Source organism: Acomys minous (genome assembly GCF_964271855.1).
Source record: "Acomys minous genome assembly, chromosome: 14".
Lineage (NCBI taxonomy): Eukaryota > Metazoa > Chordata > Mammalia > Rodentia > Muridae > Acomys > Acomys minous.
In genome coordinates, this window is record NC_140496.1 from 14,051,618 (window position 1) to 14,068,426 (window position 16,809).

Genomic DNA, 16,809 nt, shown 5'->3' on the forward strand with positions numbered 1-16,809 from the left:
CTGTACTCCCCCCCCCTTCACTCACCACTCATGTGTGCTTGAGTAAGCTTGCAGATGGAGAAGAACAAAGGCCAATGTAGAAGCTTCAGATGGAAGCCGTTGGCACGCCAAGAATTGTGTAGAGCTCGGGGTGAGCTCTGGTGTAGCAAGACCCTGTATGTGGTGGGATTTGGCAGGGGCTGATGTGGGAGCTTAAGTCACTGCTGGGCACATAGAGAGTAACCTATACATTGGAAGACTTCACTGGGGTGCTTTATATGGAAGGGGATAGCTAGCATGAAGTAGAAATAGGAGAGTAAGAGAATAAAGTGAGAAAGTGTGAGCCTCAAGCACCAGTAAAGAGGCAGTTACTATGGTGAGCGGCCTGAGATTGATTCCTCCCTGGTGCCTCCCCCTGAGATGCTATGTAGACTACATCTTAGAATCATAGCATCAGCGAGCAAGGATGGTGTCTTAGGGTGTCCATTGCTGTGAAGAGGCACCATGACTATGGCAACCCTTATAAAGGGAAACTAATTGGGGCTGGCTTGCAGTTCAGAGGTTTAGTCCACTATCATCATGGCGGGAAGCACGGCGGCATGCAAACAGGCATGGTGCTGGAGAAGGAGCAGAGAGTTCTACATTTGGATCTGCAGGCAGCAGGAAGAGACTGTGAGCAATCAGACCTGGCTTGAGCTTCTGAAACCTGAGAGCGCACCCCTGCTGACAAACTTCCTCCAACAAAGCCACACCCACTCCAACAAGGCCACACCTCCTAAAAGTACCACAAGTCTATATAGGCTTATGGGAAGCATTTTTATACAAACCACCAGAGATGAGTTAACTGGCTAGTATCCCTTCCTATGAGGATCTATATCTCTGTCACTTGACATGGTTGTTGAGCAGCTATCAATCAGAGTATCTGATCTTACCATGGTAAGTCCTTGGAATGGGCGTGTCCAGCCAGGCTGGACAATCAAAAGAGCCATCCCTCTGCTCAGGGAGTGCTTTGAAGATGAGCCCGTGATATAAGCTGGACTAATGATAGACTTCCTGAGAACACTGATTTATATTAGGTCCAGTGAAGCTGAAATTATTGATTGGTCTTTGCCAAGATGTGGGGAATATTCCTGTGAGGTGAATAAATAGGAGTTTTGGGACTCCTATTATTCTCCATGCTGGAAAGAGGCTGTGTATTATTATATGGAGGCCTGTGATTCAGGAGGTCAACACAGTAAGATCAGAAGTCCAAGGTCATCCCTTCCCCCCACCCCCCACTACAAAGTGAAACTGAAGCTAGCATGGCTATTGGAGACCTTATTGAGACAAAACCAAAGGAGACAACCAGACATGTCACAATGTCTCAGTGTCCTTCCAACTTTCTAAATTAAGATTTATCCCCATGACCTATGGATGGGGGGCTTGAGGCAACGTCTGGTTTGTCAGCTCCCTGCTGAGAAGCGTGGTAAAACACTGAGGAGCCGTCAGGAGTGAACTCCTGTTTGCTCAGATCCTGGTGCTTGCAAAGATGTTTTTCTTGATAACCTTGAGGTTTTTTTTAGACTGTGAAAATGAACATCTTTGAGACATACAAGCTCTGAGAATCAGACTTTCATAGAAATGTATCATGTTACAGCTGCCCTGAAGGAAATGTAGCGGAGAGGGTCTGCAAAGGAAGCTGACACTCAGTTCCTTTCAGGAAGGTTTGTAATGTGTGAGGGCGCCCAAGGCCATCATGGGATCTCACGGGAGGGGAGGGGAGGGGGGAGGGGGAGAGAGGGGGAGCATGGGACAGAAGCAGTTTCTGGAGATCAATCTGAACATGATGGGGCCTTAAAGGGAAAGAGAGGTTCCCTACTGAAACTTGGAAAGGGGCTGGCCGGGGAGGTAGGAGGGAGGACAGGAGGGAGAGAACAGAGAGACAGAGAGACTGGGGCGGCACTGGCTGCTGTGGGAAGAGTGGTGGGTGGAGAGCGCCGAGAAGGTTCTTCAGAGAAGTCTTGGGCCAACCTCTAGAACAAAGGAAAGAGTTGGCCTTTTAGAATCCTTTAGGGATAACCTTTAGGGATAATGGGAAATTTCACGTCATGTGACCTAGTTGAGCCCAGCCTGTGTGGTCCATAGCGTGGAGGAGCCACGTACTATGAAGTGAGAGCTGTCACTGATGAGCCACGTGACCTCAGGCCAGCACTGATGCTTCACATGCATTGGCCTTTCCGTCTGTGCATGCAATTAGTTTCTGTTTGGGATAGAGGCTCACTATGTAGCCCAGGCTAGCCTAGTCATTCTCTGCATGCTGAGTGTATGGATTTCAGGCTTGCATCGCTATGCCCAGGGAATCAGAATACACCCAGATATTTATGGGGAGTAAAAGATGCCAGAAAGAGGTGATGCCAGAAAGAGGTTATGCTATGCTGAATACTTTATTTATATTTTTTTATGTAAACATAATCTGCTTTGTAGGCACAATATAACAATATAACGAAAGCTCTGAAGCCACGGACACATTAGACGATGCTCGGTTCATTCCAACAAAGCTCAACCTTCCCAGAAGCCTTCGCAGCTCCCTTAAGGCAAACAGAGACACTCTTTACACTTACTCCAGGAAACCATCCCCGGGGGTGGGGGTGGGGGGAAGGAAGGTGCTTAACACAAGAGTCCCCATGATGACTGACCTATTCCAGTTGTCCCTCATACCCTCTCAGCCCCCGTTCTTCATGGTGATGCTGGCCACGCGCACATGTTCCCATTCTGTGTCCTCAGGAGGAGAGGTTTCTCATGCGTGATCAATAGTTTTAAGAATAAGACAACAGATTTGGGGGAGCGATAACTTCTCATGCTTCTATGCTGTACATGACAAGACCGTCTGGAGTTATGAATGTGGGTCAGGTTCCATGTCCCCTGCAGGAGAAGCTCCCATGACCAGTGGCTCTTAGCCTCTCCAGAAGGCTATTTGAGAGTGGTCCTCTGGTCTACCAACCCTCGAGCAGGGTGACGGTGGACATGTGACTGATGGTGGTCAGCCAAGGGCTACCATCTCTCTGGATGCCTAAGAGCTAGAGCGGTAGGCACTCCCCAGGGGTAGGGAACAAAAGTCTGTGGTTGGCCCTCCTTCAGGCACTCTTACCCCTTGGCTTATTGGCTGGCAGCTTGTTTTTCTCATCTTCATATTTGACTTTCATAGTCCCAGTGGGGGAAAGGCCTCCGTTCTGGTAAATATTTGGCATGAGGAAGTCACCATCCCAAATTCAGGATCGAGATAAAGGAACACAACAAATGACATTGAGACTGGCCACAGAGACTTTGCAAACCAAGCAGGGAAACTGTTGAAATGTGTTTGTTCCCAGCCCGTGAGGGAAGAGTGGGGTCCACCCTAAAGCTTGTTAGTGGAGAAAGTGGGCAAAACCAGAGCCCTCTTAAGTCTTCAGAAATGGAAATAAACTTGGAACACCAACTCAAGGTCATGGGAGAGCCCACTTAGGTCTTCTAGAAGGCAGAGTAAGTTCAGGGTGAGAATCGCATGGGTGCCTTTAATATCTAGTTTGGTTTGTGAGTGACGTGTGAACCCTTTGGGACATAAGGGCTGGGACAAGGCATTAAGGAGTCCCACTGTGGAGGGAGACTCCACATCCTCTAAGGTAATGGTTGTCACTTGAAAGCCCATTAAAAAAGGACACAAATTCTCCTGTCAAGCTGGAAAATTGAACAGGGTTCAATCAAGCAGTTTGGTCCCTGATTTCTAAGGAACCTGCGAATCAGCACCATGGTTTTGTGTGTTGGAAAGGGGGAACCACACACTTGGCATCAGATGCTGGGTAGCCACCATCTGTATCCCTAGTGTTCTTTGCACACCAGAACATGCTTTGAATAGACAAAAGAGACCAATTGATATTTCAACCCCAAATATGGTCTTCAAGGGAGCTCTTCCTTGGGAAAGGTGTTTCCTGGGCAGGAGCTTAAAAATAATATGTGGTAATTCTGAAGGCTGAACACAGATGAGTTTAATGACATCTGAGTTAGGCCTACATGTGGCAAGTCTTCTTAGGATTTAAATAAACCGTGTGTGGCCACACAGGGAGGACTTTCCTCAAGAGACACAGTGTCAGAGGAGAGGTCTCTGTATCTGGTCCTCAGATGGATGCTGTCAACCCATCTCTGTCCTGGAAAGAACTCTCATCTGCATCCTTGGGTTTATAAGTAAGAACCAGTGGAAAGGGTTAAAGAGAGGCTCAACCCTTAGGAGTGTGGCTTCTTAGAAGAAGAATGCTTGGAGAGTTCTGCATTTAGGGGATTGTGAATACTGCTCCTAACCTACTCTCTTGCCACTAGCCAGACTGATGAGTGCCACGGTTCGAGGCCTAGCTGATTGCTGGCTGGCAAAGAGTATCATCGGCCTGAAGACAAGTAGGAATCTGGTCAGGGCTCCGTGACAATATCTTTCAGTCAAATGTGGCCTTGCCCCATGTCTGGTTTCTGACACTGGGACCCCATGGGTTTGTAATTAATTTGCAAGGCTATTCTAGAACCGTCAAGAAGGACCCGAAGAACGATGGGTTTGATTCGAGGGGGAGGGGAGAGTGTGGTACAGAGACGGGGAAGGGGACACAATACTGCATGGAATGGGATTGGCACTTAATTCCAAGTATAACAGTGATCAACAGCTTCTTAGCTTGGCTGACTGCAGACAAACACGACACGCACTGGACTACGGCATTTGTTCACTGGGGCACGGAAGAGTTCTCACGGCGGCCATCCACCTGCTGGGGCTCTGAGGTCTGCTTTACTGGATGAAGGGCATCCTCTCCTTGTTTTCGCTGTCACCTTCGTGGTCCTCTTCCTCCTCCCCTGCCTCGCTGGTCTCCGTGCTGTCATTGGCCATCTGTAATTCAACAGAGGTCATGGTGATGGATGGAGGTTGTGTACCCATGCCCTTGCTGTCTCTGAGCATCATGGGACCAACCTCTTCCAGAGTGGCCATTCCCGTAAGAGAAAGCATCTCAGGGGAATCCTTCTATCCCCTTTACTAACACCTGCTAAGTCCCTGATGCTTCCTTTAACAGCTCTGGAAATGATGTCACTGGGTCCATCCAGAATGTCATGATGCCCTAGATTCAGCCTGGCTTCATGCTGTCTTCCCTTCAGTTCTAGTTTTCCACTTAGAAAGGGCTGTGACATCTTCCCTATACCCTTTCCTTACTGTCACTTTGTTCCTTTGAGTGGGTCAGAGTAAAACTATGCCCAGAAAATGCGAACAATAACTCAACAGAAGCAGAGGCATGGCGGCATCTTATTCTCAGCCATCCTCCGCCTTCTTGGAAATGAGGTCTGGCTTGCTGGATGAAGGTCTTTTTGGCCTTAGTTTGATGGGTTATGCCACTTGGTCAAGCTGGCCTAACCCCAGCCCAAGCACCAAACAGAGTTTCATGGGTCCACGGAGACAGACAGTGCCTCTGCATAGAAAGCCAGTGCTGAGTATTTTGATTAAATGCAAGAGTTAGTCAGTGCAGCTCCAGAACCTTCTATGCATGGGGCTCAAAGAGACCTATTCCTGTAGGGCACAGTGTATGGGAGTCCTGGGACCCTAGTCCTTTCTCCCTACCCTCATGCTATCATTTCCCCAACAGTCCTGTTACTTCGTAGTTTAAATACTATATCTACATTGTGAACAGCAGGCTTAAGTGTCACAAAAGTGCATCTTCCTTTAACTGTCTTGTATGGAGTGAAATGTCCATTGCACATGAGCCATGTTATGGCTACAGAAGACAAGGATCTGTTTCTGGAAATACACACTTGGACCAAGAGCTATGCGTCATTTTAGGGTTTTTTTTTTTTCTCGAAAATGACAGATAATGCTGCAAGACTAGTGTCTTAGCAGAGAAACTTAGAGCAACAACAAACCTCCACGGGTTCTCTCTTTAGCTTACCCAGAACTTAGGATGGCTAGGCATGCTCAGTGACTGCCTTCCTAACTCACCCAGAAGAACCTGTCAATCTCTAGTTCATAAACAGGACCAACGATGGCGTGCGAAGCAACTTTCCCACGTTGCAAATGGACTGAGCACCAGGTTTTGAATGCATGCAGCCTGAGAGCCTGTGCCTTAAGGGCCACACCGTATGCTACCCCTCCCCCAAAGCAGTTAGATAGGGGAACAGGTAAATCTGATGTGCTGTTTTCTTGTGGACTGCCTGGATATCAGGGCTTCATCCGGATAAAAAAAAGCGAGTGAATTCAACAGGAGCACCAGGAAGCATCGTGCAGGCAGCGGGCACCATATTCTGTTGGGCGCATAAATGTGCATGCTACCTTCCCATTGGTGGCAGCCTAGGGATAGCTACTGTAAATGGTCTTTTTCTATTCTGCCTTCCTCCACTTTCAACTCAGTGCGTGGCTCTTGGGTGTTGAGCTGGGTAGTTTCCTCTGCATTTCACTTACCAGAGGAGTCGGGGTCTTTTCCACGTCGAGAATTAACTTCCCGATGTTTCCTCGGTCGTGGATGCGCTGCATGGCCTCCTTTACCTGAGACACAAGGTGAGACATTAGTGAGATCTGGCTCCTGCATAACGGGCCTGAAGAAGTCAATCCGCCGGCCTTCCACCAGAGGGCGCTGCAGCTCAAACAGTGGTTCAGCCAGTAACCTTTCTGTGGTGCAAATACTTGCCTTTTGTCAACCATACACTCTGACCGGCCCTGTAAGTCTTCTGGGTCTGAAAAATGAGTGTTACAGTTTTCACAAGGAGAGGGTAAATATATATATTTAAAAGTCAGAGTGGTCATAAGGAGTGTTTAAAAAAAGAAAAAGAGTATTTGTGAGAGTCATTTAAGTCCTGTCTTCTGAAGTGTTACGTAATTCTGATTCATAATTTGGGTAAATAAGGCCCAGTTACTAAGGCTGAAGCGCATTTGCAATATCCCCAAAATGAAACTGCTTCCCTCAGCAGGTGAGACCCATGAATGTCCCTGGGCGGGGGGGGCGGGGTAGGGGACGACGACGGGGTAAGGAACCCTCTGTGAAAGCTGTAAAACACAATCCTGTTTGTTCTGAGCCTTTCCTTCTGCTGCGGTGCAGAAAGTGAACTGCAGGGGGCGCTGTGGGGACTAATGAAGAAGACACTGAGCCACGTACGCCCTCCACATCTCAAGTGACATCTAAATGGGAATGCAACATTTCTTGCCTCACAAAAGTCAATTTATAAAAATTCATAATAGGTTGAGTCTAAATATTTTTTGTAAAGTCTCACAATTTAGAATATTCTTGTTCCTTCAGCCCACGAGTGTTCAGTAAATGTTGTTTCAAGGCTAGATGCTATGGCATTAGAAAAAAAAAATAGAAAATCAGACACAGTTAACTGCATGTGAGGAACTCAGCCTGTGGCTGATGAAGAAGTGTTTGCTTATTTGAAAATAAAAGTCTTCTATTCATTTGGATCCAAACTCACAGAACCATTAAAATGTTTGTGTTCAAATTGTTTTTTTTTTTCCCCAGGACTTTAGAGACACAATTCCATTTACGGGAGAAAAACATAAAAGATAATGACTGCATTGCATTTAGTGGCAAAACACTGAAACAGCTCATATGTCACCGTAAAGGGATGGGTAAATAAACAATGGCTTTTACATTCATCTACCGAACAGAAATGTTGCAGAACTGTTAAGGGAAAGAAAGATATATGCCACTAATTATGAAGGAGACACAGCAGGATTGAACGCTTTTGTAATCTTTCTAAATGAGAAAACCGAGAGGAGTAGTTTTTATTTACATCTCTATAAAAATGTAGGTATTCTAAAATAACTAGGAAAGCTTGCAGGTGCACCTTGAAAGTTAGGTGGGGGTGAGGGGTGGGGGAGAACATTTTGACTCCACTTGTCCAGTCTAAATAATGTTATGTGGTAACATGCTGTCAAATAAACATTAAATATAAATTCAATGCAGGTTTTTTGTTTTTGTTTTTGTTTTTGTTTTTGGTGTGAAACAATCTCTTTTTTTGTAGACTGATAGTGTCACGTGATTGCTAATTTTTTTTTATTCCTAAAACCAAACCATTTGATTCCCTGCATTTACACAGTGACTTGTGAATTATTTTCATACTTGGTCATAAAAACCAGTACCACCGTTGCCCCTGGATATATGTGGCAGGTGGATTCCAAAGCTCTCCATGCATTCCAACACGGTGAGCGCTCTTGTATAGAGCATGTATATGTGTCTACATAGACCCTTCATACCTTCCCCCATAGACTGTAAGCCCTTTTTAGGTCACTGCACCACCAAATACCACGTGATAAAGTGCTTTTCTACCACACGGAGAACCACAACAGCAAGTTAACGTCTGCGTGTCTGTGCGGTTTTCCTCCCCGGGTGCTTCCTCGTCCATGGGAAGCCGCTGGTGTGGAATCTGTAGATGAGGCGCGGTCACTGTGCTTACTGAAAAACTCCACACGATGACATATAGTTGTTAGTATAGCTCTCTGCCCGCCCCCCCCCCCCCCGGGAGTCCTCCTGCCCTTGCGCCATTCTCTGCCCTTGAGTGTAGGCTGGAGCTGGGGACCTGCTTCCCTGCAGAGCGCGGCAGAAGTGAATGGGGTCCCTCTTCCAAGATTAAGTTATAAAAGGTCACATCTGTGCTGCCGTGCCTCTGGCGAGGCATGGCACATCCATGGGGGCTGCCCTATGGAATCCCTTCATGACAGACGGAAGACATGACACATTCCATGCAATAGCCACTAAGGAATTGAGACCCTCAGCTCCTCTGAGGATCTGAATCTTGACAACGACCCCCCCCCCCCCCGTGACCCCGTCCGCCCAGAGAACTTAGAAGCAGATACTTCTCCAGTTAACCCTTGAAAGGAGACCATACCCAGCATGATGTCTTGACTGTAGCCTGTGGGAGCCAAAGGACCCAGTTACATCATACCCAGATCTTGGTACCCTATCCTGAACTTATGAAATTACAAATGCTTTTAAAATTCACTGTTTTTTGAGGGGGGCAGTGAATGAAATAATAAATATTTAACAGACTCCTACCTTGCGTATATAATGCTTAGCTTGCAAGATATGTATAGTGAGTGCCCATTTTAAGGATAAGTATCCTGAGGCTAAAGAGCATAAGTAATTCATTCAAAGATTACCTGACAACAGGAACGGAAGTGTGGCTCAGAATCAGGTTGAATAGCGTTCAAATCCAGCATTTTCTCCCTTAGTTTTACCTAGAGTTGACTGTTTCACTTGAGGTCTCCCACAATGCTCCTTTTGGGTGTCAGGAACACTGGTACTCTTTGTGTACCAGGCAAATGCTCTACCTCAGCCCCTGGATGGTGGATTCTGGTAAAGCACTGGACCACTGCCCCAGTCACTCTGTCACATCCTAGGCAAACGCTCTACCGCTAAGCTCTATTTCCTCACTGGTGAATTCTGACCAAGCACACTACTATGGAGCTACGTTCCTAGATCTTTCCTGATGGTTTCTAGCAAAGCACTCTGATGCTGAGCCAAACCTCCAGCCCCCTACTGACAGACTGTAGACAGCTGTTCTACCACTGAGTCACGTCCCTAGACCCTCCCTGGTGGATTCTAGTCAAATGCTCTACAACTGAGCCCCACCCCCTGCCTACTCTTTACTTTCTATTTTGAGACAGGGTTTCACTAAGTTTCCCAGGGTAGCATGGGATTTAGTCTGTAGTCCAAGTGGACAATGAGTTTGTAATCCTCCTGTCTCAGCCAGAACTGCCAGGATGGCGGGAGGCAGTTAGGCACACTTTACACTGTTTCTGTGCTGCACTGGAGCCCAGGAAAATGCAGGGAGCTGGGTTTGTTTGTTTGTTTTTTTCACTAGTTAAAGTGGCTCATGCTGCTTGAGGCACTGGGAGAAGCCCTCTGCAGGATTGCCTTTAATCTCCATATTTTTTGGAAATTTCTCTCTGAAATGAAACACTGCCTTGAAGTTCTGTCTACAGAAAATGGATAAAGGGCTGGGAGTAAGCTCCAGAGGTCATTTAATTACCCCCACCCCAGTCATGCTGTTAGACTCTCCACGCTTTTTACAGGATGCTCCTGGAGTTGTGCGGGAGCCCCACTGTCAGAGGCTTAGAAAGAAGGAGACAACTCGGTTTGATCAATTCTTTATCAGGCACAGTGTGTAGCATTTTGCACGCGTGGAGCTATTTCATCCACATGCTGAGCTTCTTGAGGGAACGTTTGCAACAGCTTTTCACAAACCAGAATGAAACATAAGGAGGGAGCCTCTGAGAACTCTGCCTCTGGCTTGTCACTCAGAAGGGAGAACCGAGTTGGAGGCGTGAATGCCGGCTGCTTCTTCCTGGGACTCTGGGAAAAACCCATTACAGGGCTGTGCTGGCCACATACCCCAGGGCTGCCCTCTGCTCATATCCCTGAATGGTAAAAGTCTGAACACAGACCTTGTTACCTTTTTTTATCAGCTTACGAAAGGGCCCAGAATAGGTGACATTCTCCGGATATTTGATAGCACCTGAGGAGACCTGTCTTCCCGGCATTTACCAGAAGGCCTTTCCTAATGCATCTTTCTGTTTGAAACCAAGACTGCATAAAAAAGGGAAGAGTCTTGTAGGCTTGCACTGCCTAATCCAGTAGCTACAGGTCACCTGTTACAAGAGCACGCGAATGTGGAATTAACTGCCACATTTGGTCACTGTAGAATTTAAAGCCAGACTTCAATGATTTAGTAGTTATAAAGTCTCCACAGTACAAAATAGGGGCTGGAGGGATGGCTCAGTGGTTAGGAGCACATACTGCTTTTGCAGAGGACTAGAGTTTGGTTCCTGGCACCCATATCGGATATTGGGTGGCTCACAGCTACCTGTAACTCCACCCCCAGGGGGGATTCAGTGGTCCTTTCTTGCCTCCATGGCAGTCTGCACTCACACTGGGCAAGCATGTATGTTTGCATGCTTGCGTCATGCATGCGAGCACGGGCACATTTAACAAAATTTTACAAAAATCCTCTTTAAAACTGCAACAAAACAAAACAAAACAAAACCAGTAAAATATCTCATCAGGGCTTGTAGCCAATGTTTAAAGGTTATCTTCTGGTCCTTTTCTGAATGTGGCTAGCGGAATGTTTCATGGCTTCACAGGTGGCTTGCCATGTGTGCCACTCTGTCCTTGACTGCATGCCCCAGAAGCAATGTCTGTTATCCTTCCCTCAGTTCTTGTACCCTTTACCCCACAGCTTAAGAACCTCAGTAGGCTGTCTGTTGTGCTTCTGCATGCTCCAGGTCACTTCCTGGAGCTCCCCAGTCCCGGGACTAGCTCAGCTGCCAGTACAGCTATGAGCTCTTCCAGGTACTTGCTCTGTGCACAGTACGCTTGGCTGTCGCAATCTGGCCGAGTACGGTAGGATCCTGGCAAGTCTGGCTGGGCGATAACATCAGCGCCATCCCTGGACTTGAGGCAGCGACATCAGCCTTTATATTGTAAGCCAACAGAACCACACTGTCTGTGTTTCAACACAAACGTAAAGCAAGCTACAAACACGACAAAAGGTTTTCTGATTAGGCACAGGAAGAAATGTAAAAAAGTAGCCAGGGAGGTTGATTTTGATGATGTATTTTACTGAATATATCTGTCTTACTTAGCTTTACCTGTCAATACCCTTGTGTCATTTGTGGAGGAATGCTAAGTGAGTGTATCACCCATCATAAAGCGCTGTTTAGCCAATCAGCTGGGCAGAAGGATAGGAAGTGGAAGGCGGGACTTCCTGGAGGAGAGGAGAAAAGTTTGTGGGTTGGAGAGGGAAGGGTTTTTTGGATGGTTGGAGGAGAATGGTAGAAACTGGACGTGCAGCCAAGGGGTCATAGTGGCAAGTGTTTGGAATATATGTATGTTACAAGGTTTAGAGTAGTTTGTTTAGTTTACGAGTAGATTAAAATCGGTTCCGACTCTGCCCGGCGAAGTGCTGGCAGATTTAAAGTACGTTTTAGTCTCTCTGTGTCAGTTATTTGCTTTGTAGGCCGAACGGATACAAAATACTGTAACAATCATTTGAGAAGGGAGTCTCAAGAGAGGGGTTACCCAGAACAGATTGATTCACCCGTGGGCATGTCTGTGGGGGATTATTTTGTTAACTGAGATAGGAGTGCCCAGACCACTGTGGGCGGCACCATTCCCTGAAAAGGTGGCCCTGGCTTGTATAAGAGAGCTAGGAAAACATTGGTCTATAAATTGTTCACCACACAGTTTTCCATCCATGGTTTCTACTTCAAGTTCCCGCTCTGCTTTCCCCCCAATGATGGACTCTGACCTGTGAATGGAAGTAAACTCTTTTCTCCTCTAAGTTTGATTTTGGACATGATATTTGTCCCACTGGCAGACTGTAACTGTGACACTATCTAAAGCTCTCTCATTTCAATATATTCTCAACAAGATATTAAGTTAATGGTGTGTGTTTGTTCTGTGTTTTTAGGAATTTGGGATATACTGTAAGCTTACAGACTATCAAAAGTCAGGCTAGCCCCTCCTCAAATATCCAGAGTCTTCACATGGCTCATAGGCAGCTTGGGGGTGCCTACTGGAGCCCCCCAGTGCAAAGGAAGGTCAGTATGCAGAATGAATGACATATAAATGAACAAGTGGTTATGTGGAACTGTTGAGATGTTATGTGCTGAGCTTCACCCAGTGGGTTTCCATCCTGCGTCTACCTCACTTCCCAGAGTTGGGCAGCTGTGTCTTGGTGGCCTGCTCAGCACTTTCCGGGTGGCCTCCAGGGGTCTATTCCTAATCAGAACTGTTCTTTCCATACCCCTCATGGGAGACAACAGCTTCTGTTAGCTGTTAGACTATCAGATGCGTTTCAGCAGCTTCAGGATTTCCCAGGGCCAGGCATTCTAGAAGTTCTCAGGCCCTACCCACTGGCACTAGTTTCCCACCCGCACAGTGGGAGGCAGGGAATCTGAGCCATGCCATTCAGACTCCTCAGCTTGTATCCTAAAGTCAGAGGAACCTACTCTGACACTGCTGTTCTTCATGAGGCTTACTCAGATGGCGACGGAGGTAGATAGTGGCAGGGGTGACTGGCTCTGTGTCTACTTGGTAAACGCTGGCTGATGTCCTTGTGTTTTGTCTTCCTCATATGTCAACATGTGTGTGTGTGTGTGTGTGTGTGTGTGTGTGTATGTGTACATGTGGGTATATACACAGGAATGCTGTGCCCTTGGAGACCAGAAGAGGACGTTGCATGTCCCTGGAGTTGGGGTTATACGTAGTTGTGATCCTACATGGTTACTGGGAAACCAAAACTCAGGTCTGGAAGAGCAGCAAATGCTTTTAATTGTTGAACCATCTCTCTGGCCCCTTCTCCCCTTTGAAGGAACCTCAGTTTCCCCTATGAAACAAATTAAGACAAAGAAAAAGATTCCATGACCCTCTCAAAAACATATGTACTCAAAAAAGAGAGAGTGATGCTTGGTTATGAAGAAAATATGGCAGTGGGAGGGGCAACCTGCTTATCTAGTGTGAAAGGGGAGAACAGTGGACTTCCTCAGGGTCCCTGTCACCCCACCCCACCATTCCCTACTACTTTCTGCCATTCCTATGATGATCCCAGACTGCCCTGCAAAGCCTCAGGACCTCAGTTGGAATCCAGATTCCTGCATTCATGATATGGCACTATTGCCCAATGTGCCTGGAATGCCTTTCCCCTGTGAAGTGTAGGGAGAGTTGTGCATGCATTTGCTCTCCCTGACGTAGCAAATTACTTCTAGCATAGTACCCAAAGCACGAATGTATTTTCCTATTGCTCTGGGGGTCATGAATCTGAGGTGGGTCACACTGGTTCAAAATCAAGGTAGGTTCAAGGCTATGTTTCTCTCTGGAGGTTTCCAGCTCCTAGAAGCCTGCGTCCCTTTGCCACTATGTCCTCGCTACCATCTTCAAAGTCTAGAACTTCCTCATCTCTCCAACTTTCGCTCCCTTGCCTCTGACTTTTAAGGACACATGTAGTTACTTGGGTCCCACAAGATAATCCAGGTTAACTTACCCATCTCAAGAATCTCAAGATTCTTTCCCCCGCTTTGAGACAGGGTGCCTCTGTGTAACCTTGGCTGTCCTACTTTGTAGACCAGGCTGGCCCCAAACTCACAGAGCTCTGCCTGCCTCTACCTCCCCAAGTGCTGGGATTTAAGGCATGCACCATCACGACCAGCTCAAGATTCTTAAGTTAGTTTCATCTGCAAAATAGCCTTTGCTTTGTGAGGTCACATGACCCCAGGCTCTGGGGATGAGAATGTAGAGGTCTTTGGGGGAACTCACTCTGTCCATCACAAGGTTAGGGCACGTCACAGAACCATTATGAAGAGTGACAAGGCATGGCACATTAGGAATTTGGCATAGTGATCGGCCCAAACTAATTTCACTTGATGTCTGCTCAGTACCTGGAAGATGTTCTCTACCAAAAGTTATTTTAGGAGGAAATCTGAGGTCTCAGCGCCCTCTACTGGGACTCTGAAAAATAACTAAGCTCTCTCATAGAACCCTAGGATGATTCCTTCCTACCTCCTTTCTTCTTTCATTACGTTCATGTGTGTGTGTGTGTGGGGGGGGGTGAGTGTATGTGTGTGTGGGTGAGTGTGTGTGAGTGTGTGTGTGAGTGTGTGTGTGTGTGTTCACCATGGTGCACACGTGGAGGTCAGAGGACAACCTGTAGCACTAGGTGCTCTTTTTACACTATGTGGCTCCTAGGGATAGAACCCGGGTGGCCATGCTTGGTGGCAAGTGACTTCCTCTGTGACTCCAATGGTTTATTAAGTTATGGGCTGTGCCACCCCCACATAAGATGTGGACTCCAGCTGATATCTGTCTGGTGTCTATATGGAGGTTGCTTCCTGACTACCAGGCCTCCCTCACTCTATCACAGTCACATTTATTATGAGGGGAACATGCTGTGGACCCAGAGGATAGGCCTTCAAAGACAACCGCTCCCATCAACACACATTTCTCAGCTGGCTTCGATGTTTCTCTGCTTGCTTGCTTTCAGACCATGTGGGGACTTTCCACTTGTCCTAGTGGCTCAGGTAAGACTTGAGGGTATAAGAAAAGTGGCCACTCGTGGGCTGGATGCCTTTGCTTATACTCTTGTCTTTGGCCCCGCTCATGTGACAGTCCAACATGGCTGTGACCCATGGATAATGTAGTGTGACAGAAAGGATCTGGTAACTGAGGAACTGAGGGCATCAAGAGCTAAAGATAGCCCATGATGGTGCTCTAACATACAAACGGATCAGAATAGGTGAGTGAATATGTCTGACAATACCACAGGGATCATATGATGATAAAATAACACACATCTAGGGTTGAAGAGATGCCTCAGAGGTTAAGAACACTGGTTGGTTTCCCAAACGTGCTGAGTTCAATTCTCAGCAACCACATGGTGGCTCACAACCATCTATAGTGAGATCTGGTGCCCTCTTCTGCTGTGCAGGTGTACATGCAGGCAGAATACTATGTAAATAATAAATACGCTCTCCTTGACATCTTTGACTTTTGTTGTTGAACATGATGGTGAACATCAATTTCTTCTTCCATCTCCATCCTTAGAATGTGGATCTGAGATGGAATGGGCCACAGAATCTGAGATTCAGGACTAGGATGAGGGGAGGGGAAAAGAAGGTGAACAGCTCAGAAGGAGGAAGGCCAGTGGCAGGCGGGCAGCTTGCATCGTCGGCCTGATGATGCTGAGGGTTTAGGATGAGCAAAGCTATGTCACAGTGCACTGACTGAGAACAACCCTTTGTGGGTATCCTGGGACTCTTATCGCTTGCATGTTGCTTCTCAACAGACTCACAGCCAACCAAGACTCTTATTCTCCAAACCCATCTTCTCTGTGCAAATTTCCCTAGCTGTTACACCCAAGGTTAAAGACAGACCCTCATGGAGGTTGCAGCCTCCTAATAGAGGTTCTCAAATAATTGATTTAAGACTGCTTCATTGCATGCAGGTAGCCTTACTCGTGCAGGGTTCCTGGTTTGTTTGTGTAGCCCCTGCACAGCAACCTAGCATAGTTCATCTGCTGTGCTTGGTTCATGCTCTGCATGTGGTCCATTGTGTTTAATACTCAGGGCATGACCCACAGGGAAAATTTAATTGGCTCACAGCATGTAGAAGCAGGGGGAACTGTGGAGCAATTACGGCTGAGTGTGTTTATTTCTATCTACACCAGAACTAGGAGAGATGAACTTTCCAGAAGTCAAGCAAGGCCGACTCACAGATTGCGCCCTGGGTGTTCTGCTTATTCTTAGGATACTGGGCCTCTCACCCTTCCTCAGGCCTCTTTGTCCATTCCTCTGCTGTAAGAGACACGGGCAGAAGAGCAGAAGACAAGAGGGATAGCGGGGGCTTCCCCCTTGGTCAACCCTGCCTTGGGGCTGATTTCTGGCTGGAGCTAGGTCTCTTTGTAACTGCAGCCATGGCCAGCCCCCAGCTCCCTCTCTGGCACCTGGCGGTGTGACTGTCCTAACAAGCAGAAACATATTTTACAGAGATATTTGTGCCTTTCTCTCGGCTATCACACCAGTGAAACAAAGTACCCCCAAGGAATTGAAATCCCCCCATGAATGTCACGGTAGGGGAAGGAAAACAATAAAATGCAGCACCAAGCAGGGGTGGAGATTGTGTCCCAGGAAGGGACTATACACAGTTCTGACAACTAGCCGTATACCTAAGCTCAGAGGAGAGGACGGTGCTCAGACAATGACAGGCAGAACCACCACTTGACCAGGACTGTTTTATCTCTGGCTTCTACTTTGACTCAAGCCTCATTCTAGAGCCCTGAAGGTGGACAGTGGGGTGGGGTGAGGGCTGGATC

General features: G+C 47.2%; 1 protein-coding gene across 1 annotated transcript in view; it reads right to left on the reverse strand.

The window, feature by feature from the left end:
• Nucleotides 1-2,383: 2,383 nt before the first annotated feature.
• Nucleotides 2,384-16,809, reverse strand: part of VAT1L (vesicle amine transport 1 like) — a 166,206-nt gene continuing 151,780 nt past the window's right edge. The window contains exons 8-9 of the mRNA XM_084757885.1: nt 6,413-6,496; nt 2,384-4,858 (exon numbers count right to left, since the gene is read on the reverse strand). Coding sequence (XP_084614011.1) covers nt 4,760-4,858; nt 6,413-6,496 — 183 coding nt within the window. The 3' untranslated portion in view covers nt 2,384-4,759. The remainder of the gene's footprint in view (nt 4,859-6,412; nt 6,497-16,809) is intronic.